This window comes from Dipteris shenzhenensis, chromosome 12 (assembly GCF_047967505.1).
Source record: "Dipteris shenzhenensis isolate YYH24624 ecotype China chromosome 12, Dip_SZ_1.0, whole genome shotgun sequence".
NCBI classification, from domain to species: domain Eukaryota; kingdom Viridiplantae; phylum Streptophyta; class Polypodiopsida; order Gleicheniales; family Dipteridaceae; genus Dipteris; species Dipteris shenzhenensis.
The window spans coordinates 42,752,853-42,778,712 of record NC_141607.1 but is presented as its reverse complement, the minus strand read 5'-3'; the positions used below and the strand labels follow the sequence as shown (position 1 = coordinate 42,778,712).

Sequence of the window (25,860 nt, the reverse complement as noted above, 5' to 3'; positions counted from 1 at the left end):
GCCTAGCGACTCTCACTTATTTCTATTTTCTAAGATATCATATGGGATTGAGAGGATGAGTGGAATGGATCATTGTAAATTTGTATATGGGATATTATGGGGTTTTTAGAAAATAGGAAGAGTGAGTCATATAAAGAGGTGGGCTCATGTCCATGTGTTCTAAAAATATAAGAGAAGCCACATGCCAAACGTGTGGAAGGCATGTGGAGGAGTGTGGAGTTAAGAGGAATCCTTCTAGAATTCCTATGTGGAATAAGGAGGATGTGGACATATGGAAAAGAGAGGGTCCCTATGGGCTCCATGTGGGGAGACTCTTGACTTTCTCAATATTTTAAGAGTCTTGAGCATCTTTTGATGGGACACATGGCAAGAGTAGCCAAAAAAGACATGGATGGTGACATACAGCCTTATGTGATTGATGGGGAAAAGAATCTACAGGCAGCAATTGTAAATGGGTGAAGGAGGGTGACAAAATCTCTATAAAAGGAGCCCTCCTCTCCCTTGTTCATCATCTCTTCCACCATTAGGTCTCATGTTGCTATAGCTCTAGTCTCCTCAAGCCTCTTCCATGAGACTTCTCTCCCTCTTTTAGATATTCTCTTATGTAGACTCTTGAGTCCATCTCTCTCTAGTTTATTCTCTCTCTATGAGTAGTCTTGGAGCTTCCGCTCCCTCTTGTATGTATGAAACCCGGGGGATTCACAAGAGGAAACTTATGATATCACGTGAGTGTACAATAGGGGAGTTTTTTTTAATGAGGCATAAGCTTATACATTAGGGGTGGGGGGCCTTTTATTTTTTCCCAATATTGAATTTAAGTTAGGGGGGCCATGCCATATTTAAGAGGGGGGGACATAGTATAGGCTACCTTGGATAACTCGTCCAAACAAGTTTGGTTTTGTGTATGGTTTTAAATAGTCTTAGGGAAAGTAATCTAAATTTTCTTATTGTGTGATCTAAATGCTTGAGAAAGAACGTAGATTTAAGGAAAGGGGGGACATAATAGAATTTTGGTGGTATCTTATAAGCTTAAATAGGGGTGTTTTATCATCCTACATGGATCTTAAATAGGGGGTTTTCTTGAAGTTCATGCACGCAGGTGACGTCCCCCTTTCATGAAGAGTGAATCCCCTAGGGTATGGAACCTCTTTTTCTCCCTTGTATTTGTAGTATTTTGAGTGTATTTGAGTGGAGTCTTACTCTCATGGCAATGAAAGTCACTTCTTATCATTTTCCTTGAGTCTCCATTCCTATGTTCTTTTCTCTCTCTATTCAAGTCTCTAAAGTAGTTCTTGTTCGGCCGCTCACAGTGCACACATGGTCCATCCATTTCCCAAGCCACCATGCAAGCTTCTTCCTCTCTTTTAGACAAATTCTAGGGGTATTGGATCGTCGATAATTGTGGAGCCTTAAGGTGGTTTGCTTAGGTAAAATCTGCATGGGCAGATGGCAGTTAATATAGCAGTTAGACCCCTTGTCTGTATTTGGCCTATAACTTTCTCCTCGATGGTCCCATTTCAATGAAAATTTTGAAAATGGTATTCTTTATTAACATAGAGTAGTATTACAGAGAGCAACCAATTGAACACACAAGCTACTCTAGTCTACGCTTCCTCCTACCTGGCTCAGATCCCTTTTTTGTTTGCTGAAGCAAAGAGGGTTGCACAATTTCATTCTCTATAACCTGGGGATCTGTAATGCCAGCTAGCCCTAAAATAGCTATGATACTATGGAGAGGACCGGATCGTGTATCCAAGAACAAAATAAAGCTAATGAAAAAAACACGATCTACAGTAGGACTAATGAGCCTCATCTTCAACATCCAACTGAGGACCCTGGACTTCATGATATTTAGCTTTCCATGTCGAGATAATTGTCGATGGAACACCAAAATGTGTTGAGCCACTCTGTTGATGTAGTGACCAATCAAAGCCATCCCCCCACTAGAAGACCCTCTGGTTCCACCCTTGTGTCTGGTATATTCATCAACCCATAAGATATCTTGCAACCAACATATCACATCAAAACCCGAAGATTATATAAATTAATAAAACATCATTTTTCATAAGAATAAGGGTTTTTCATAGATGAAAAATAATATGTTTAAAAAATCATATGTAGGAGGCCATTGACACATCATCAACCATGTGCATGATTTGTATGACCAAAAACCCCCTGCAAGCCCTAAATCCGACACCGTGTGACTAGAGCCCAGTTTTTGCACCAATGCAACACTGTCAGTTTTTGCACTAATGCGACTATCACACAGTGTCGCATTGGTGCAAAAACTAGGCTCTAGTCACACGGTGTCAGATTTAGGGCTTGCAGGGGGCTTTTGGTCATACAAATCATGCACATGGTTGTTGATGTGTCAGTGGCCTCCCAAATATGATTTTTTTAACATATTTTTCATTTGTGAGAAGACCCTAAAATTAATTGTATTTCAGGTGACCTGAATAAAAACCATAAACCTATTATTTTCCCTATGTTACAAAACCATAACCCTAATTTTTTCCACAAATGGAGTGGCAGGGGCAAGTGGCAGTGGTAGGATGTTTTGGCTTTAAAATCATAAAATTTGGTTGGGTTTTGTACGCTAAAAACTAAATCCTATTTTTTATTCCTGAAATCGTATTTGGGAGGCCACTGAGACATTAGCAACCATGTGCATAATTTGCAAAAACTAGGCTGTGGTCACATGATGTCAGATTTAGGGTTTGTAGGGGGGGTTTTTTGCATACAAATCATGCATATGGTTGCTGATGTCTCAGTGGCCTCCCAAATATGATTTTTTCTATAGATCAAGTTTATTCTATCTTCTGCAAGGCATTCCATCTTGAGTCTCACTTTAGAACTCTCCTTCTAGCTAAGAATCCCTCTCTTCAGTTTTTTGATAGACTTATCCATGGGCAATCTTTCGCGATTGCTAACTCCCCTCACCAATGGGTTTCATTGGATATTTTGAGCTCTTTTGACCAGAGTGCTAACTTCAAGAAGACACTAGGTAGGGTCATGGATAATGTTTCTATCTCTCTCCATGAGTATGCTATTTCCACTGGGGATGATTCATCTTCCCTAATATATTTGATCTAGAGAGATGCAACCCTTATCATTCTCCTTGCAACTAGCAAGTTTGATGAGGATGTTGGCGAGTAGCCCGAGGGTCTTGCATCCACAAGTGGTGGAGCAGGTCCATCAACAAGTGGTGGAGGAGATGACAACCTAATGTTTTCCAGAAATGGAGTGGCAGGGGCAAGTGGCAATGGCAGGATGTCCTAGGTTTAAAATCATAAAATTTGGTTGGGTTTTGTACCCTAAACCCTATTTTTTTTCCCCTACCACTTGAAGACAAAGCAATGATTTTTGTTGCTAAAATGGAACCTAGAATTATAATGATGATTTTGAATCACATAATGAAGCTGGCAAAGCTACATAGCTTTTCTACCTCATCGCGGATTGCATCAGCTACAGTGTCCAACTGGACTCCCTTTTTTGGTTGGACTTGAACTTCATGCTGGCTTGAGGTGCCAACTTCTTCGTCTCTCCCCCTGAATAATTCCCTCTGCAGATTCATGAACTTCTCATCAGACATGTCGTACTCTGGTGCAGCATCCTCGATTACCTTCTGTGTTAGTTGGATTGCCTCTAGATTGGTGAGGCTCGCGTCATCGAAGCATGCAATCTCATCGATTTCTGGATTGACTGGAGCATCAAAGTCTATGACATCATCAAAGGTGTCATTTGAGAGCCAACATAGCAACTCATCCTCTCGGAGACCACCGGTTTCTTCAATCACTTCCCATAGGGTAAGGTATTCCTCATCCTCAATCCTGATTGGATCAACCAAAGCAAGGTGTGGCTTGGTTGCTGCCTCATCTGGATTATAGGTGGAGGATGGATATGCACGAGTCGGATATGATGATAAGATGACCGCGCTTTCAACTTGCTCCTCAACTAGATTAATAGTATGCTCCTCAAGCTCTAGATCTAGGTTTATGACCCACTTGAGTAGCAAGGTGAAATACACAATCCTTGCTTCTACAAGGGAGCTAATGTGACAATGATGATTTCATTCCCAATGCTCCCAAGTAGCCACATTAAAGAGAATGTCTTCTTCACCCGCGATCCACACTCAGAACACAGAACCCCCCCAAGGAAACACAAATGACACTCTTGTGATTGAGATGTACCATTGGTGGCATATTTTCCTTCTAGTAGCAACTAGGATGTGTCAAATAGGACAAGGTATGAGGGCATAGCTGAAAGATACTTAAGGCAAGTGTTAACCCCTGGCTAGCTAGAGACTCAAGAATGGTAGACTCGGCATGTAGAACTCAACTCAGTGAGATGATGTGATAGACAGCATGGAAGTGGCAAAGATTCAAGTGGTGTTAATAGAAGAGAGCTCCCTAGATCATAGAGGGAAGCATAATCTCAATAGTAATGGCCAATGGTGTAATGAAGTCCACCAAGTCATCTAGGGATATAATTAGAAGTCCGCAAGCTCAATCCTGGTGTAGACAATGAGCTCTTATTTACATTCAAGTCCAAAGGTAGAGTAAACACACTATTCAAAATTTTTGGACTTGTGTAAAGTCCAATTTGAGAAATGGACTAAAAAACAGTCCAAAATTTTTTAATATACTAGTAATGTTGTTTTTTGAACTAGATTCAACAACTCAAAACAAAAGATTTGGTGATTAAGTACATACTTCCTATGATGCATATCCTACTAAGGATAGATAGTATACTCTTCTACTGCTTAATATGATCATGAAAATCTTGCTATTAAAGTATTTGTGAGTACATTGAGCTACTTATTACCTAAGAACATAAATACATCACCAATTCTCTTTGAAATGTGGTGTACATATTGACCTACGTTTACGTACTAAGAACATCAATGGATAACCAAATCTCTTACAAAGGTGGTCTACATAAACATCTTCATAACTTCTTATGAATTGAGCTACTATCACCTAATAACATCAATAGTTCTCTAAGAAAGGTGGTGTAAATAAACACCTTTATGTATAAGTGGTGTGCACACACCTTTATGACCATTTCTTTTAGAAAGGTGGTGTACATAAACCCCTTAGAAAGGGAGTGTACATAAATCCTTTTATGTGTAAGTGGTGTACATATACACCTCACTTGGTATTAAAAAACGCCCTTAACTATGAAAATACATTGACATAAACTTTAAAATACACCATTAAGTATAAAATGGACCTCATAAACAATCTTTATACACAATAGTGAGAGTAAAGAAATGAAAAAAGTAGTTAACTTTTTATTAGATATTCGCTTTACAGAGAAGTTCAAAACTTGCGAAGCTCAAAACTTGCGAAGTTTAAAACTTGTGATTACAAAGCCGTCAGCTCATGTTCCTCAGTACCAATGTCCTCAATGCTAGGCCCTTGACTACCAGGGTCCTGACTAATAGGCTGCTCTAAGACAATACCAATGTCCTCAATGCGCCCTTGACTACCAAGGTCATGACTAATAACCTGACTGGAGTCTCAGTAGTAGGGTCCTAGCTAGTGTCGTCGTGCCTAGTAGTTTGTGTTGAGATATCGAGCTCCACTCATGATATGCCAGGGTGACCATTGTGCATTTATGTCACCGACTTGTTAGCTGCAGATGCGGTTGGTACACTACCCATGAATAATAGCTAGATGACAGCTATCCTTATGTACTCTAGTTCGTGGCTCAGTTAGTATGCCACCTTAGTTAGCTAAGTTTGGTTTGAGACTTACATATAGGGTTCTTCTATTTCTTTGTACTAGAGTTCTTTTGGGTTTCACAACTAAGAAGAGGAAAACTGTTTTCAGCCTCCACCTTTGTGTGTATTCCCCCATTGTGTATGTGAGAAAGCCGCAAGTGAGACTCCTTCCTTCTCTCCCACTATCTTCACATGGTATCAGAGCCTGGTTCGTGGTAAGGAGCTCAAGAAAGCAAACCAATTTCGTGGTGTCCTGGTAAGAGGACCAGTGTTGCTTTCCTTTTTCGAGTTTAGGAGCAAATCTCTGCAGGTAGCACAACCGGAAAGTGCAAGAGTGCATTGTCTTAGATTGAGATGCCCTTCGCGGTGTGGCGAGAGGGCGGTATATGCTACGGGAGAGGCGAAGCCCTTGGTGATTTATTTTTTTGATTCGAGGCCATTTTGGGGCCTGTTTCGGAGGCGGAAGTTCTCCGCAAGCACTGAGAAAAAGGCCCTGTTTTTGCTGTTTGACCACTGCTCCGCAGGTCAGTGAAAAGTTGCTGTAGAAATTGCATCGTATGCCTATGCGCAGAGATATTGGGAGTTACAGAATCATCCTTATTGCATGTTCATGCAAAATCGTCACTAGGAAGTGATTGTGTGGTCAAATACCACTTTCGGTAGTTTTGCAGATTTGCCCTTGTGAGGTAGAAGCTGTGTTTTTTGCAATGACAGAATATTTTGCAGTGTTCTGTAATGGCGTCTGATTCTCTTTAACAGATTGTCACTGAAAAGCTTGACAAGAACAACTTCCAAGCATGGAAGTTTAGAATGACGAATTTCCTTATGGGAAAAGGCTATTGGGAGTTCATTACAGGAAATGAAGAACCAGTTCTTCCTAATGTTCCCAATCAACAGAAAATGTAGGCATTTAAAGGATGGCATGAGAGAGCGAGAAAAGTTATGTACTGGCTGTCTATCAGTATTTCAGATTCTATGATTGTGCATATTCAGGATGCAAGTACGCCAAAGGAGGCATGGGATACTTTGGCAAAAATGTACAGCACAAAGGAGGCATGCGGTGGAGCGCCAGTGGTGCCTGCCGCCCCGCTCACCACCTACCACCCCGCCCCGCAGCCCCGTCCGTTGATGCCCCGCCCCCCACTCACCACTTGCCACCCTGCCCCGTAGCCCCGCCCGCCGGTGCCCCGCCTCCCTCTCACCCTACCCTCTCCCCTCCCCTCCCCTGCGTATCCCCCCCACGCCTGCCCCCCCTGTCACCCTCCCCTCTCCCCTCCCCTCCCCTGCGTATCCCCCCTACCCGCTACCCCTCTCACCCTCCCCTCTCCCCTCTCCTCCCCTCCCCTGCATCTCCCTCCCCTGCATATCCCCCCCGGCCGCCCCAGACGCCCCCCTACTCGAAAACCCCCCCTGCGCCGCTGTCTGGGACGCCCCCAGCTGAAAAAAAAAAACCAACCTAAAACTAACCTATGATTAGTTACTAACTGAGGTTAGGTTACTTGGTTAGCCTATGTTAGGTTAGGTTAGTTGGTTAGCTTAGATTAGGTTAGGTTAGCTGGTTAGTTAAGTTAGGTTAGTTTAGTTACCCTAAGTTAGTCTAACTATAGTTAGTTTACCTAGGTTAGTTACTAACTGTTAGGTTAGGTTCACTAACCTTCAGTTAGTAATCTAGGTTAGTTAATCTAACTAGATCAACTTGGTTCCAACCCCTCAGTTGGACCTTAAGTCCATTTACACCACCCTTAGGCCCCCCCCACAAAAAGGTCAATTTTACCCCTACATTAACCCCTCGTAACTCATTCGTTTGGGACCCAAACTGAACCCCATTTGAACCCAGATTTCACACACAAAAACACCATGCTACGGGGTATTTTTCCAGCCCATTGCACACCATTTTGGCATCCCTAGCACTCGCTCATTCGTGCCCCCGTGTGGGCCTTGTTTCGCACATATTCGCTCATATCTTCACGCCGTGACCTCCGCTTAACAATCCGTCTGCATCGGCACATTTCCCTACACACGTAGGACAATCTTAGGCATAATATTAACACGATGGTCCCTACACAAACTAACACCACTCTGCCCTCCTAACAAAGCTACATCCACACCCGCACTTGTGGCAGAGACACCCTTGGCAAATCTCGCCCAATCTGCATGCAGCTACGTTTCGGCCAACGCCTTCAACTCCAACGCTCGCCACATCTGCATATAACTCTGCTACAACAACCGCCCCTACCAATCCTCTACCCTGAATCCCCCCTGAAATTCAACCACTTCCTTTAACTCCTCTATGCCCCAACATGGCTGGACGCTATCATGACAATGATGGGGATATCGACCTCGATGCAGAGCCTAACAATTTCTTCAATCGAAGAAATAACAACAATCAAGGCTTACACTCCTTGGGAAAACTGGAACTTCCCAAATCTAATGGTCGAGGAGATCCAGCCCGATTCCTCTAGCATTTTGATGCCGCATGCCGTGCAGGTGGAGATCAATCCCATGAAACCAAGGTGGCTTGGTTTCCCATGGCCTTAATTGATGAAGCGTTTGAATGGTATCTAGACCTTCTCATGGAAGAACGTGCCACATGGTACCTACTTCAAACAGAATTCAAACGACGCTTTCAAACAAAGAGGCTACAAGATGATCCCGCTCTCAACTAAGCAAACTCGAACAAGGCCGGTGAGAAGATGTACGCACGTACCTGGGTAAGATGAAGAGATTAATCGCCAAATGTGACCCACGCCCAGATGCAAAGTACCTCATGGCATGGTTCATAGTAGGTCTAAGAAAGAAAATCCGAAAGAATATGAAAAAGATAAGTAGTTATGAAACGTTCAGTGCTGCTCATGCGGCAGCCATTGACATCGAGGACGGCATGACCGACTGAGACACTAGCAGTGATGATGGCAAATCTAATACACGAGATAAGCGCTCGAAAAAGGGTAAATCGAAGGACATTACCGAAACATCAAATGAAGATTGCCTAGAGGCCATGACCATGAAGCTAAAAGAAGACGTGATGCAGGCCATGGAACAAAAACTTCACTTATCTCAGCTGCCAACTCAGACATATCCACAGCAAGAAAATATCTGGCGTCCACATTGCATGGCCAATCATACAGCAAATGAGTGTTCGGTCCTAAGAGCCAAGATCACTGCACAAGCAAATCCACCACCAAGGTTGTGGTGCCATATCTGCATCGTCGGCGCCCATGATGAGAACAGTTGCATCTTCAATATGCGCAACAACCCACCTCGACCTCAACAATACCAAGCGGCACCCATACCAGTGTACAGGCAACCAGCACTTGCACAAGTGCCCCCAGCTCCAAGGCTAAATCCTGTATCCGTTCGAACACAAGTCCCATAACTACTCAGGAATCCAAATCCATGACCATACCCAAGAGCACCAAATCTAGCTCCTCAGGTAGTTCCAATACATCAATTACAAGCCGAGGAAGTAGACTCGCCATTTGAGTACGAAGTAGAGTACCCAGTGTACTATGTAGAAGGTGCAGAGGGTCTAATACTAGTTTATGCAAATCAAGTACGACCCAACACATTTTGAGCACCAATCAAGTGCTACGGTTATGGCGAAAATCACCGGATCGCAGAGTGCCCTCATCGTGGTAGCCCTGCTACTTTCCAACCACTCTACAGAGATTGTGGCATAGGACATGCCTGTATGGATTGTCCCATGAAAAATAAGGTCCCAGAATAAACAGAAATTAAGCCTGACGTCCCCATCGGCATCATTGGGGTGGACCATCAAAGTCTAGGTCCCTGGCAAGTGTAAAATCACAACCTATAAATATAATTACAGGCCAAAAAAAAGAGGCCACCAAGGACCCTAACATTCCAATCCAACCAAAGCGACTTCTTAAAAAGAAAGCACAAGTGCCTCCACCTCCACCAAGCAATAAGCAGCCGAGCTCATCCACATCAACACCCAAGCCTCAAATAAAAGAAGCTCCATATCCAAATGCAGAGGTGGAGAAGGCTCGTTTTCAAGCACTTCAACAATGGGTACAAAAGGAACAAGCCCAATTCGAGGGTGAGAAGCAAGCTCTAGATCCAATCCATGACTTGGCCCCACAAAGTAATGATACTGTACTTGAGCCTCTATTCCAACAACAGACTCCACAACATAATGTACCGCCACGTCAACTTGAAGGAGCCGCACTCTCTAGCATCCTGAGTTGCCCTGTGTCGAGTCCCATTGAAATCCTCCTACGGAATTGTCCCAATCTCTAGGAGAGTTTCAAAGGATGGGTTGAACTCGCAAATCCCCCTCCACCTATGAACGACATTGAAGATATCCTTGTGCGGATGGGTGAGAGAGATGACATACACAACATTACTGTGCCTTTGATCCACAAGGCATATAATGAAGTCCAAGCCATAGTGGATGGTGGAGCAGGTGTAAATGTCCTATCAAAGGAGCTCTACGAAAAATGGGGTCTCCCACTGATGCAAAAGGCTAATTTCAACATACGCCTTGCCGATGAACCCTTGGGAATAGTGAATGGCGTGTCCACAAAGATCGCAGGAGTCTGCTTTTTCCTTCAATTCACAATCTTGGATCTCCCCAAAAAATCCTATCAAATCTTACTGGGACGTCCTTGGTTACGGGAAGCATCAGTCCTCCATGACTAGGGAACTGATAGATTGACAATCTAGAATCAAGACACTGCAGTCAAGGTAAATGTGGGGACAGGAGCTATTAAACCAATTGTGCCTAGAGCGTTGGATGACACATCTTCAACAACAATCTCAAACAAATCAGCTCCCTTGCAACAGCGTGCCATAGCAGGTGATTCACAAAGCAATGTCAATAATTGGATACAAACATTGGCAACCATTGACAATTGCCATTCATTAGACCCCATCTTCTCACAGATAGATGCTAATGCACTACATGTAGATCCTCCAATCACATGAAGAACCAATCGATCTAGAGATGCCATTCTTTATGGCTGACCTCGAGTGGGATAATGAACCTGAAGAAGGTACCCATACAAATGATGACTCAGATTTTCCTTGGGACCTTGAAACAGAGGCTGCGAATGCTGAAATTGAAGATCAAATCTTTGATAATGACTTAGCCATTCTGCATGCCCTAACGGCAGTTGAGCTCCCAAAAGTTGAACCTCCAAAGTTGAATAATAGCAGAAGATCCCGCGAGAAAGCTGAAGGAGAAAATCACAAAAAAGCCAAGGCCGAGCACTTCAATGAATTCGAACGAGTCCAATCTCATCAAATTGTCCCTTGCAAAGTCAACTCCCTCAAAATAAGAATCACCACCTCTTGAATGGTCACCTGAGGAACTGGAAGAAGTATGCGCAGCAAATGAACCCTTACTTGGAAACACCTTACCAGTGGAAAAGTTACCCCACAGTTCCCAACGTAAGGAGTTTCGAAAGTATAAGCCACATGTGCGTATGAAGATTGATCAAGAGAATTCACCCCCAAAAAAAAAAAAGGGTCTCCAAGAGCCAAACAAATTATAATACTATGCCACCCCATACACATGGCACATGTCAGGCTAGTTCAACACATCAAAGGCTGATCTTCAAGAAGTGCTGGAGTACTTTAAGAATTACACAAGTGGCAGTGTCCCCATAGCAATGCCAAGACCACGAAAAGCATCTGAAGTTCAAGCTGTGCTGCTAGAAACCTTGGACGGAGTCCAATTCAACACAACAATAACCGGGAGCCAACTAAAGTGCTACTACTTCAACATGCAAGCCATCCCCGACAAAAACAACGATTTGGGAAACCAAGTCTTCCTTAGTTAGGATTAGATTGTATCACAAGCACTCTCACATATGCACGTTTTTGCACATATAGTTTGCACTAGATTGTTACACACACACTCACTGGCATATGCACGTTTTTGCACATTTAGGAAGACCTAATCAATTTCGTATTAGGGATGTTTGAGTCTTAGTTTCCCTATTAAATCCCACAAATAAGCATATAGTTAGACACATCACATGCACTCACATGATTTTGCATAGGCACATAATATATTGCATCAAAAATAGTATTACACACTTTCATTCCATACTCTCAAAGCATGCAATAGGACTAGAAGCTATGCTAAAACTCAAGATGAATTGGCAAAAGAGTCTGCAGCCTCCGCAACGAGACCTCGCCAAACATCACAGTCATCTCCTATATGCAAAAATATTAGACTTGCATACTAATTATCTACAAGCTCAATGATACGGGTGCAATTGCATCCAACATGTATGCAAGATAGCAAGAAATTCCAGCCTCAGCAATGAGATTCCCTCTGAAATTCATAGCCGTCTACCCCTCTTTAAGAGGAGATAAGCTTCTTCACTACAGACCACAAATTGTATGGTGCAAAAGCATTACAGCAAGAATGACTGGATTACGCACATTGCCGCATCCCACTCTGAAATCGCAATCAGCCATAACCCGAGGACAGGTAATAAAATGGATCCGGGAGTATGTTGACTCTGTGCCAACATGAACTTATGTAGAAAGAGAATGTGTTACAACTTCTACATACGACTTCTACATGTAGAAAGAGAATGTGTTACAACTTCTACATACGACTTCTACATGTAGAAAGAGAATGTGTTATAACTTTGTGTTACAACTTCTACATACGACTTCTACATGTAGAAAGAGAATGTGATACAACTTTGTGTTACAGCTTCTGCATATGACTTCTACATGTAGAAAGAGAATGTGTTACAACTTCTACATATGACTTCTACATGTAGAAAGAGAATGTGATACAACTTTGTGTTACAACTTTGTGATACAACTTTGTGTTACAACTTCTACATACGACTTCTACATGTAGAAAGAGAATGTGTTACAACTTTGTGTTACAACTCCTACATGCAGAGAGAGAAGCTCTCCAACTTGTATAAATACCCCATAATGGAATGAAGCCCACACTCTTTGGGGCATTGTGTTGAGTCTACTTTGGTATTCCAAGCATTTGTCTCAAGTGTCCATGCTTCCTTGCACTCCACGTCCAAAAGCATGTTCTAACCTTGCAACTCCTCCTCCCCTCTCCTCCAACCTTGCAACCCATCCTCTCCCTCTCCTCCTCCCTCCTCCTCCTCCTCCGCCTCCTCCTCTCTCCTCCTCCTCCCTTCTCTCTCTTCTTTCCCCCACTCTTAACACCTTCTTTCTCTTGCACTCCTATGCTCCCCCTAAACCCTTTGTTCCTCATCCCTTAAACTCCATGATCTATGAGGGAGACGAGTTCTCCACCATGTACTCTATCTTGAACCTTGGATCCTCCTTCTAACCCTGGACTCCTTCTGAACCTTGAAGCCTCCTTCTAACCTTGGACTCCTTCTAAACCCTGGAACCTCCTTCTAAACCCTGGAACCTCCTTCTAACCCTGGAACCTCCTTTTGAACCTTGGATCCTCCTTCTAACCCTAGACTCCTTCTAAACCTTGGAACCCCCTTCTAAACCTAGACTCCTTCTAAACCCTGGAACCTCCTTCTAAACCCTGGAACTCCTTCTAAACCCCTGGAACCTCCTTCTAACCCTTAAACTCCTGCTAAACCCTACAACCCCCAATGAAGGCGAAAGCCATCATTACCTCAATCATGATGATACGCGTTCCTTTTACACATGTATGCACTTTGTTTGCTTACCACACTTAAGCCTACATCTCTCACGGAACATGACTCGAGGTCCTAAGCTACATGTATACTCCAATCGACAACTCTAATATATCTGTAGGTGACAAAAAGCCTCTGAACCCTGCATACTGAGAATACCCTGCTCTTCCTACGAAAGCAGTAGGAAAGAGCCAATAGTTGTTTAATTTTGTCATTTGTTTTAGGTTTGGTATAATGCTAATGGGGCTAGCAAGAAATCTTTGAACAAACTTGTAAAGTCGATGTTGTTGACTGTGACTTGTGGTGCTAGGGAGTAGAGAACTAACAAGAGTGTCAGAAATTCTACGTGAAAAGCTCCAAAATCTGTTGGAAAGTTGGTTAGAGGTCATCAGAGGGCTTCATCCTATAGAAAGTACAATAAAAGCAAGAATCTTAAACCTCTTGTGGCTCAATAGATTCTTTATAATCCCTATGACGAGTTTGGTGCTTTTAGAAGCTATCCAGAAGTTTGGGGAGAAAATGTAAAAATGTATTCCGAGAGGGTGCCTAGTGTAGTTTCTACCAATGGTGGCCATTTTGGTGGTTCAAGTGGAGGGATTTTATATGTTTTCATTATTTTTGTTAATTGATGTTGTCGTATTTGTGTTTTTGTTATTGTTGATTGATTTGTGCAATTGATTTTGTGTTTTGTAATGCAAGTTTGATTTTTGCTTTGGTAACTTCTTTTGTTGTTTCTGTGTGGTTTCTCCTTCACTTCATTGTGGTTTAGTTGTTGGAGTTAATGACATTCTTCCAAGTAATGTAGGTTCGGTTTGTGGTTTGGTAGCTTCTGTTGTTGTTTCTGGTGGTCTTTCTCCTTTCGTTTGTTGTGGTTTAGTTTAGTAGTGTTGAGAAGTTGGATGTTGTTCATTTGGATGGTTCAAATGTAGGTTTTTTTTATATTTTCATGAATTGGTTTGTTTCTTGGTGTAATATTTCCAATTTTGTTATTGTTGTTTGCATTGTGGACTTGATTTGCGGAGTTTGTAATGCAAGCATTGACTTGTTGCCACTTTTGGTGGAGTTTCTAGTTTGGTTCAGCTTGGTCAGCCGTTGGGGACGGTCCCATTGTTGTTCGATCATAATTTTGTTCTTGGTGGTGTGGATGGGAGCTGCTTCAATGAAGCATGGAATTTGTACTTTGGAATTAATGAAGAGATCCTTGCGATTCAACTTAGTGTTTATATAGAGCTCCTGTCCAACATAAGCATGCTAAACTTAGAGGAATACTATGATGCTCTGCATTGGTTCCCAGTCCATAAGAAACAAGTATGTCCAAGGAGGGGCCTCATTAATTGAAAGCACTTAGGGGTGGTAGGTTAGGCCCCAAAGAATTAAGCCATATGTTTTGATTAGTTCAGTATGAAATCTCTTGTTAATTGTCTCTTTAATTTGATAGTAGAATGGTGGCCTTGTAATGTGGTCTTGGAAAGGCCTTATGCTTTGGATAGATTTTCTACCATAGATTGGGAGATTGCTAGTGTGCTAAGTTTTGCTCTAATATATAAATGCACAATGGCAAGCTCTTGAGGCAACCTAGAGGGCTTGGGTTGACATGCATATCAAAGTTGGTTGATCCAAACTAGATTTGATTTCTTCCTTTGGAAGGCATATTTGGTAATTTGTAAGAGATAAGCCAAAATGCACTTGGTTGATTAGCATTGCCCTTTTACAAGATCCCTTTGGAGTCTATGGTTCACTTGTGGTGGTGTTTTAGAATGCAAGGGAGCTTCAAAAGATGTAGTGTTCGATTGGCTCTTGACCCTTGTTCTGATCTAATAGAAATGAGAGTGCAAGTTATGTTATATTGTGGATGGTGAAAATCAGGTTGTGTCCTCATTTGCAAGGGTATGCGAGTCAAGAGCAGGTTGATGTTATCAGTAAAAAATTTGTCCTTAGTTTGAGACATGATATTGTCGCAAGTTTGGGGCATGCGCACATTACTAGAGATGCTTTAGTAGATGTTTCTCAATCCTTGGCATAGTTCTTTTGCAAAGTTGGTGTTTTTACAGCATCTCATCTAAGGGAACTTCCCTTGCACTAGTGAAGAGGAACAAATGAGAGGTAATAAATGAGGGGCGATTTGAAAGTTTTGGAAGGGTGGAAAAAACCAACGATTGGGGAGGGCAGTTGGCCAATGCTTGAGTAGAGAAACCTTGAGTGGTGAAACCGAGACCCACATCCAAGCCTCTTATGAATAAGGTCGGGGCGGGTGCCTGTCATGAAAAGGGGCGTGGGCTAATGTGGAAGAAAGAACAGTATGGCCGACGAAGGGAAGTGTGTTTGGCACTTGCTTAAGCACCGGCGGACAATTGATGAGTATTAAATAAAGAAAATTCGTGCATTGAAGGTGAAAGAACTCCCTATGGAAAAGCCATTGAAGCTTCTCCTCCTCTCCGACAACAGTAGAGACAATAAATGCTCACATTTGGACGATGCTACGTGTGAAGCTAACAACAGCTGAGTGTTTGTCCTCTTAACAGACGATGTGGCTAGTGCACTTGGGGAACCCAAACTAAGGGTGTTTACACACTTGGCCCAGCGTGGACATGCCCAAGGTTCATGGACGAGCAAGATTGCCTACCCATTGTCCGCCCACGGTGGAGATGCGTTCAATGAATGTTGGGCGGGCTTGGGCGCCCATAGTCTGTAAACACCCCTAAGTGACATGGGACAAGTATGAGTATTGAATAGGTAACCTCTTAAACTAGTTAGATAACCTCTTATAACCAAATGTGATGAAACAATCGTGCAAGGCCTTTAAAAAAAATAAAATAAGTAATGGATTTGCAAAAAGAGTGGGGGGCGTTTAAAGGAAAGGCAACGGTCAAAGAAAAACGAAAAAAAAAAAAAGAATTTACAAATAAATGGCCGAACATCATCGTCTTCCTCTGCTCCGTTCCATTTTTCAAACTGATCATTCATTCATTCTTCGATCGATCATCTTCCCAAACTCCATTTTTGCTTCTCCATCCAACCTCAGGTAATTCTCTAAGCAACCTCACTTCTATGCCGGAAAATTTCTAACGTAACTCTTTGCAACCTTCTTCGTCCGCCAATAATTCTTTCTTTCAGAATCCGGAACGTCGCGAAGGCTTTGACCGTTCCTTCCCAGCATAGCGTCTCACCTCGCAGAACAGAGTCTCTCTGCAGTTTGTATAGAGAATAATTGCAAAGGTGGCATTGTCAGTCCGTGTTTCTCCATCTAGAACTGACGAAGGTGAACGCTACTGCTGAGAATACATCATCGCGCAAACTCTTTTGCATGTCTGAATAGTGCGCTTGAGAGTTTCTCCCGGCAATCCCGAAATTTCTATTTGAGCGCACAAGATAGAAACTCTGCAATAAGAATTGTAGACGAGAGATGCCTTTCCTTTGCTTTGACATCTTAGGTGGCCTTCAATTTTCAGTCCAGTAATGGCAAAGGCATTGAAAGTTTTGTCGGTCCTTTGCATTGGTGTTTAGTGCTGAGCAGCCAACGCTATCGTCAGAGAAGCTCGAAGAATATGGGAGCTCACCTTGCGCTGGCGGTTGCAGAAGTCGAACAGGCAAACATTCGCTAGAGATGCTAGAAGGAAGCATGTTCCACGCTTTTCACTATATCAATGCTTTGTTATGCCCAGCTTGCAATGCTTGAGATGCTCTGGCTTTGAGAATCTTAGTGCGGGTATAAGCTCAGCAATATGCTGCGTGGCTCGGATGAAGAGAACTTTAGTGTATCGAAGGAAGCTCTTTCCTCTCCCAGTCCTGTGGCCCGGAATGTTCTCCTCCAGACAAATAGACATGTGAGTCTTCTCTCCTTGCGAATGAAGTAATTTGCGGTGTGCAGATGACGAAACATTTGTGTTAATCGTTTTCGTTGATTCACCGATTTTGAGATGGAATCTAACTGTCAAGCAAAAGAGCTTATCATTTTGGATGGAGTTACGTTGATTGTATCTAGTTTCCATTAACTTGTTAATAAGTGTTTCATGAAACGACATGCTTGCTCCTGAGTGCATGGATATGTAACGCTCGTTTCATTTTTGGAAAGACACCGACCTTCGTTGCTTGTGTTTATGCAGAATCGCCAGTTGGCGAAGACGCCAGGAAAAGTTCTCCCGACGGCGAAAAAATATGCGAAGACCAGCAGGGGATCTTGTTCTTCATCAGCATCTGAAGTTGTAACCGGTGAAAGCAAACGTGCGGGGAAAGCAAAACTTCAAAAGGGAGGAAGTTCCGGAAATGGAGAAGCGATAGGACAGACAACTGACGTCAGCACTTCGGCGAGGATCAAAATTCTGGAGGATGAAGCATCTGCAAAGGCTTTGGAGATTAACGAGCTGAAGCAGCGGTTACAAGAGGCGAAACTTCAAATGGCAGAAGTTGTGGCCCGGGTGAGATGTGCAGAGGTTTTCATTCTAATTGACAACAATTTTCTTGCAGCTTATCCAAGTACAATTATCGGGACGTTTGAGACCTAAGCCCAAAGTTTGCATTATCCTGTCGCATTTAAAACTAATTTAGTTATCATTGCTTGCAGAGTGCCATCCTAGTTCGAGATGTGCAATGCGCAGCAAGCAAGCAGATCACAGCTGCATGCGATCCAGACTATTTGCGAACGAGTATGCTGGAAAAGCGGTTTGCAGGCTCGGCCAAAGGGCTTGTCCTCTCATCGTTAAGCACAATGCCAGAATCCATCAATGAACGCCTCTTGCATGTGGAGGCAAAGTCAACAGAGGATGATTTGACATCTACACGCCAAGAGCTTTTAGAGTGCAGACACAGGGTATTGCTTTTAACGCTTCTTGACCTTCTGCAAGTTCGCAAAGGGTTGTAGCTCCCTTGGGTTGGTGCCAGATAAATTATTTTGCAGATTCAGGACGTTGTTCTTATCTGTGTCTCCTGCAAGTTTTTGTATGTTCTTCAAAACTTCTGGCAGTAGAAAAACTATCCTTAAATTTATTATTATTATTATTTTGGAGAAACAGACTAATTGAAGTATGAGAGAGAGCATCTAGAGCAAAAACCCCTACGCTGAAATACGTGTACAGACATGAAAAACACTTATCGTGTGGTAACATTTCCATTATGAGGCCCAGAAAAGAGTGGAAGGCTTTGACTTCATGGTAGGTTTATTTTTTGTTTCTTGAATAAGGCGAGCTAGAGCCTAAATTCTGCAGCAGTAGACTTCCCAGAGTCATTCACATTATTAGTATTGTGTGCACAAAAGTATACTGACAAACCTCTTGATCCCGTACCTCTATAAACTATCACTCTAGATCTTCTCTCTACACTGAAGCCTTGGGGTAGGGTAGGAGGGGGAGAGGGCAAAGGAGCAATAGGAGAGTTGTTCGAAGATTTGAAGCAGGGGAGGACAATAGGAACGTAGGTCTTAGGGAAGGTCATAGTAACGAGGGGTATAGGAGGAGCAGAAGGGGGAGAACGGGCCATAGCCTGTAAGGGTCAAAGGTGGATATGCGATTGTTGCAGTAGGCTAGACATGGGGCTTCTTCGCGAGATGAGATGGGAGAGAGTTATTGGAAGGATGGGAGAGAGGATTGGGAGGAGAAGTATCCACAGATTGAGAGAAGGATTGGGCTCCCTTTGTGGACATTTAGACCAAAGGTTGCTCAACTCTCTCGCCTATGTTGCACCTGAGTTTAGTCTTGCAAAATGCAGTTGTTTTTGGTGTACTTTCCTTACTTATTTCCTATGACCTATGCCCATGCCTCTATCTAAGAGCTTTTCATTGGGCTCCTCATGAGCAATATATAGAGGCGAGGGTGAGTCTAGCGAAAGGGTGTTCTCGAGATGTGAGAGGGGAGGGTCATCACAAGGAGAGGTATCCATGGGAGAAGGCTTCCAATGTGCACTTTCAAGACCAAGGATTGCTCAACGAGATGGAGAGGGTGATCAGAAGGAGACGTATCCATGGGAGAAGGCTTTCGGTGTGGTCTGGCCTGCATTGGTGGGCTTTGGAACATGTGTTTAGTCTTGCAACATGCATTGGTTTTGGTGTACTTCCCATTCTTTCCTACAACCTATGTCCATCCCTCATCTAAGAGCTTTCATTGGGCGCCTGGGCAATACATAGAGAGGAGAAGGGTGAGCCTATCCATTGGAGAGGATAACCAAAAGAACCTCTGGATCTTAATGATGCCCATTGTCGATAAGAACCAAGCTAGCTTGGAGAGGGGTCTTCAGGAGACTGTCGAAACGAGTTCCAAGAATATCTCGGTATTTCCATGGAAATGCTAGGAAATAGAGAGTCTCCATGTAGAAAGCCATGGTACCAAACGAGGACGAAGACAAAGTGAGCATTGAGATACAGAGGCTTTACGTGCTTGTGTGTGGGGGGTTGAGGAGAATGCTATGCCTCACAACTGCTCAGTTCTGGAGATCCTGTATCAAGCTAGCTTGGAGAGGGGTCTTCAGGAGACTGTCGAAACGAGTTCCAAGAATATCTCGGTATTTCCATGGAAATGCTAGGAAATAGAGAGTCTCCATGTAGAAAGCCATGGTACCAAACGAGGACGAAGACAAAGTGAGCATTGAGATACAGAGGCTTTACGTGCTTGTGTGTGGGGGGTTGAGGAGAATGCTATGCCTCACAACTGCTCAGTTCTGGAGATCCTGTATCAAGCTCTATGAAATTCCTCTTGTTAATCCAAGGTCATTGCACAAAAGCCCTCTCAACCGAATCAAAGCTTCCAAGAAAACCTCTCGGTAGGAGGTCGAGAAAGATGGGGTGGGGAGGGGAGTGGATTGATAGAGGAGGAGACCTAGGGGGGCAAAGCATCAAAATATGAAGGAAGAAGATGCAAGGGAAGGAGGGAGGCAGAAGAAGGGGACGAAGCGTGGTGGCGGGAGGAGGTGGGATGTAAGGGGCAGCGAACGGCCTGAGGGGAGCAGTGGGTGGGTTGGAAAGAGAGAAATAAAGGAAGGGTCTATGAGACTAAAGAAAAGTGGATACTATCAGAAAACTAACGGGTGGAGTCACTAAGGTGGGCAATCACATCAATTTGAGACCATTAAAAAAGGAGTGTGAAGCAATATTAAGATGCATTGTGATGTGTCAACTCTCTATGAAAGAATGCAACTACTGAGGAGCTAGCTAGGGTAAACTGTCCACTTACATATCGGGTCCTCTATACATTGTTTGGGGGCCAAGGTCACTAAGCGACATAGGAAATTGGAAATAATCTTGATGCACAATGGCTCTGGTGAAGGCTGGCCTCATCGAGGGAAAAAATCCGTGAAAGGGTGTTGCTGGTGGTCAACTGGGGTAGCTTGCTGGGTAGTGGGTGGGGGTGGAAAGGGGGGCTTCAAAGAGACAATGGAGGGGTAGCAAAAGGCCACAAAAGCAGCCTTAGTCACAGAGACTGCAAGGCTGCAACCCAATGGCGGGGATGGAGGAGCAAGATCCCAAGAGAGCTACTAGGAGATGGAGCAGCTAGGAGGAAGAGGCGATTGACAAATTTAGCGGGAGAGAAGCTGGAAAGAGCAGAGTCATGGTGATGAGCAAGAGCTGGCGGAGGAGGATGTAAAGGCATGGTGGGGAGCACAAGAAGGCTCAAGGTGGTGAGGATATAAAGGCATGGTGGGGAGCACAAGAAGGCTCAAGGTGAAGGGCACCAAGGAGAGGTTAAGAGAGGTTAAGAGTCACGTGCAATATTCAGCAGTGTCTTTACGGTCTAATGGTAAGGATCAAGGTGGCAACCCTAATGGTAAGGATCATGGTGGTGACCCTAATGGTAAAGAGATGACACTTCGGTGTAAGTGTCTTGCTTATGTGCCTTTAAAATAAATTTCAAAACCTAGTCATGTATCCCAAGCATTCGCCTTTCTCGATCATTGCCACATGAGGATGCAGATGTGGAGCCATTTGAGGATATAAAGGCTCTCAAGATGATGCTCATATGAGGATGACATAGATGATGAAGTATAGGCTCGCTGCTATATTATATAGTTCAGCTTTCTATTGCAATTTACTTTGACTCATTGGGAATTGGCGTGGTTGTGGCTCACACTCCACATGTTTCTATTCGTGTCATGTGCCATTTTTACCATTGATTTGTCAATGATAGTAATGCTTATGGATATGATATTGATAATGTTTATGTTCCCTATGGAATTACATGTATGCCCCCTTGCAAAAAACGTATCAAAAGCCAAGATCCTTGTGCCCCAAAGCTTTAAAGGTTGTCTTGGCCTTCCTAATGTTTTGAACAAAATGACCCTTACGACCAATACAACCCTACTGTCCAGGAGGAGGATAAGTTACCGGACATAGGGAGGCTAGGCATACTTGTTGTTGAGCTGCTTTGAATGGAGCTGGACATAGGGAGGCTAGGCATACTTGTTGAGCTGCTTTGAATGGAGCTTACATAGGAGGTTTAACAAGGTCCATATTTTTTGTGCACTCTTGTCAATATGTTTTGTGCACGGTGCTCTACTTTGTTGATCTTACACAGTGAATAGTTCTCATAGTGAATGACCATTAAATTCATCCATGTTATCTCCAGTTTCATCAATTAAGGGTCTTTCAATAAAAGCAAGTTATTGGATGTTACTTAAAAGGTGCTAGAACTCTATCATGATTTTCTTAGATTGGATCTTGTCCGCAACCTAACTGAAGTATCCATGGTCTTTAATTCTCATTAGTTGAATGGCATGCAACTCTTTTGTATCATCTTTTCTTTTTTAGAAGACCTTATCCATCCACCAAGCAAATCCATCTAAGCAACATAAGAAAGTCTTTAATATGGTTTATTTTCTGGTGCAGCTTTCTGAGATGGAGAACCAGATTGAAAGGGTTGCTGCTGAGAAGGAAAAATTAGAGTTTTATCTCAGGTCTTCTGTGGAGACAGCTTTGAAGGTTATTCAATTTTGTTTGTTGGACACTCATTTGGCAACAAGTTTTGTAAACAAATTGTAATCACGAGAAGTATCTTTATTGATGTCTTTGATAAGCCTGATATTGCATCATCTGTGTTTTTGCAGTTGCAAGATACGTTGGTAAATCAGAAGATTGTGCTGAAACTCGAGCAGTTGGTGTGTTTCTAACCCTTCCACTTGAAATCCATTGTTTGAATGGTACGTATAAATGTTATGATTTGTATGATTTATCTTGTTTATGTTGTTTGGTGAGTGCATATTTATGGAAACAATACTCTATTTCAGCTCATGCAGCAGGAGATGTCATGGGGATAACATGCAACGTTTATCTACTCATGTAATCACAGTGAGACCTTCTTTAAACCTTTAGCGAGAAACTATAGTTATGCACCATAGACAGAGAAAGGAGATGAGGGTAGAGAGAGAATAGAGACGACAACAGGGCCCCTATACCCATTGAGGGCCTCCTCCCCCAATCAAGGGAGAATTCGCTTGAATACTTGGAGAACTGAAAGACGGGTCTATACCAAGGGTTACAAGGTGTATGTGTGCTTGTGTGTGACCCCATGGTGTGTATGTGTGGTTAACCGGTGTGACTAGGTTAGGTGGTAGAAGGTTCCGGTGGGTGTGATTGAGAGAATCATGGACCTGATCGAGATATCAGTGGATAGATTAGTGGATCTGGAGATGCTCTCTCTCTTGGGCACATTCATTGTATCAATTGCCTACTTAAGGCAACCTCTACTCGTGAATAAACTACTCTTATTCCATTATGCTTCCATTGAGTTCCTTCATGTGGAATTAGAGCCTCGTCACCCTCCTTGAGCCTTCATCCCTCACTATGCCACATCATCATCTTCTTTCCCACCTCTCTCCTTATTCATTCTTTCTTCCTCTCTGCCTGATTTTTCTTAAGATTGTTCTCCCTCTTTGCCACACCATTTTGTGAGCCCTTTGAGCTGAAGACTCCTCTTGACTGGGTGAATCTCTGGTCCAAAGCAATTAGGGAATGATCTCGTTTGTTGCTGGTGCTGTCACTTTTATAGGTCGCCGATATTTCACGTAATTCCGCCATTGCTATATTGCTTAAGAGTCTACCTGATGAGTTTGGTAGCATTGTGATACTTTTACAAATCTACCAAAATCCAGTTTGGTAGATATAGAGTCATCTCTCTTGAAAGAAGAAAGAAAGATCAAGCAAAGGAATGGCTACATCCATATCTAGTCAAGAACAACTTCAAAGGATCTACAAGCAAGAGCAAGATGAACTGCAATTTTTGTGGAAAGCTTCGTCATGTTGAAAAGGAGTGCTACACTAAGAAGAAACGCTCAACAAATCTTGTGGAAAAATAAAAAAAAGAAGAACCAGAGGAGATTAATGCTCTCACTGCTTTCACCACCCAAGTCAACCTTGATGAGGGTGATGACCCATTTGTCTTTTGAGTTGTTTTGTGTGTTGAGTCAATAAGGGTTCTCTGCCTTGGAATGTCCCCCTTAAATGATGGTTAGTCTTATGTGTGAGTTTTACCTTGTCAAACCTATGGGAACTTCCCATGCATAGTCATTGTCCATTCTCCCAATTGTAAACCAAGAGTCATAGCCAGAGTGAGTCACAGGTTGGACCATGAGTGTTGTTACTAGATATGAGCAAGCCATAAAGCTTCCCATGTACTACTGCTAGGGTGAGGTCACCAATTTGTGGGGGGATTGTTGGGACAGATTGATGTAATGGATCTATACCAAGGGTTACAAGGTGTATGTGTACTTGTGTGTGACCACATGGTGTGTATGTGTGGTTGGTGTGACTAGGTTAGGTGGTAGAAGGTTCCAGTGGGTGTGATTGAGAGAATCATGGACCTGATTGAGAAATTAGTGTGGAGAGATTAGTGGATTTGGAGATACTCTCTCTCTTGGTCACATGCATTGTATCACTTGCCTACCGAAGGTAACCTCTACTCATGAATAAACTACTCTTATTCCATTATCGTTCCATTGAGTTTTCCTTAGGAAATACGTTTTTGAAGAGTAAACTGTGCACAAGTATTGCAGACCTAACGATCCGAGACCTTGATGCTGTTCACACTGACGATGTAGGACACTTCTGCAAGGCAAGGAAGAGGCTTGTGCTGTCCATCGGAATGCAGGGTTACTGCGTGAGTGAGAGAGTGAAAGCTGAGAGTAATGGAAGCTGAGAGAGAGAGCTGAGATATGACTGAGAGATAGAGCTGAGAAGTGAGGTGTGCAAGCTGCAAAAGAGAACTTCAAAGAGCTGATGAAACAGTGGCTAAAGCTTACTCCATTTGCTTGTTCAAATTCCCAACTATTGGCTGAACTGAGGGCCAACGGTCTGAGGATGATCAAGGTCAGATTTGGAGGTGTTCAGGGGCTGCACAAGGGGCTGGTAGGGAGATGCAAGAGTGGTTGAAGACAAGGAGTGACTAAATGAGGAGAAGGGGTCCAAATTCCCAACTGTTGTGCTGCGAAGACATCTTTCAGAAAGTCTGAATTGATGGCCAAGGGTTTGAGGATGATCAAGGCCAGATTTGGAGTTGTTCAGGGGATGCACAAGGGGCTGGTAGGGAGCTGTAGGAGTGACTGAAGGCAAGGAGTGACTGAATGAGGAGAAGGGCTAGGCAAGGCTCTATTTATAGGGTTGAATACCCCAGCCAACCAGCCGCAACAGCCTAACCCAGCAGGTCGGTTTTGACCGACTGCTTGCTGGGCTTGTGTTGGAGCCAAGGAATGGAGGCTGCCTAACACAACCGTCACATAGGTGTCTCCCCTAATCCTCCCCATCCTAAGTGCTACCTTTAGGGGCCCATTCTGGGGCTCCTATCATGGGCTAACACTTGCGCTAACTAAACCTAAGATGGACTTATACTAACCTACTATTGTCTAGTGGGTACCAGTGTCACGGGGACGTGAAAAGTCTAATGTAACTCAATCCAAGGTTAACCGTGGTTAAGTCAAGTAATAGTTTGGCCGTGAGGGACTAGCTAGAGGAAGGGCAAACTTCCTAAAAGTTCTTAGGGGCAAATTCTAGGGGTACCCACTAGGTCCTTGGGGCAAGGCAAAGGCATTAAAGAGGGGTTTTAAAGTTGGGCCAGGACAAGCAACATTGTCCTTGGTCAGGTGGGCTAGGACTTGACTTTAATGAAGGGCCATTTGTCATGCATGCACATGCTTGTGCTCCTACCACCTACCATCTCTCTTTCTCACCCTCCTAGAGCATTGCTAGCTTGCAGAAGCTTCCATTGCTGATTTTCGGTACATCTTCCTGCTCCTGCTCACGCATTCTTGCTGCTGCTCACATCCCAAGGCAGTCTGTACAGCCTGTACACACTGCTGTACAGCACATTTATTACATGCCGTACATCTGTACGGACATGTATGGATTATATGTACCTGAGGCACACATTTCGAGGAGCTGTACAGATTTGTGGGATGCATTTCGAGGCTGTATGGACTTCTGGCAAGTTTTTTGAGGCTCGTTCGAGGGTTTTTTTTTGGCACAGATCCCAAGGCAAACACTTTGGTGCAGATCTGCTGGCTTTTTTCTTCTATGGCTCTTTCTTGCCTCCTTTCCAC

The 25,860-nt window shown here is 43.4% G+C and overlaps 1 protein-coding gene across 1 annotated transcript in view; it reads left to right on the top strand.

The window, feature by feature from the left end:
- Nucleotides 1–16,295: 16,295 nt before the first annotated feature.
- LOC147896248 (uncharacterized) overlaps nt 16,296–25,860 on the top strand; it is a 29,145-nt gene continuing 19,580 nt past the window's right edge. The window contains exons 1-7 of the mRNA XM_087383057.1: nt 16,296–16,375; nt 16,468–16,612; nt 16,858–17,177; nt 17,457–17,768; nt 17,915–18,160; nt 22,160–22,252; nt 22,378–22,428. Of these exons, the coding sequence (XP_087239183.1) occupies nt 17,076–17,177; nt 17,457–17,768; nt 17,915–18,160; nt 22,160–22,252; nt 22,378–22,428 (804 nt within the window). The 5' untranslated portion in view covers nt 16,296–16,375; nt 16,468–16,612; nt 16,858–17,075. The remainder of the gene's footprint in view (nt 16,376–16,467; nt 16,613–16,857; nt 17,178–17,456; nt 17,769–17,914; nt 18,161–22,159; nt 22,253–22,377; nt 22,429–25,860) is intronic.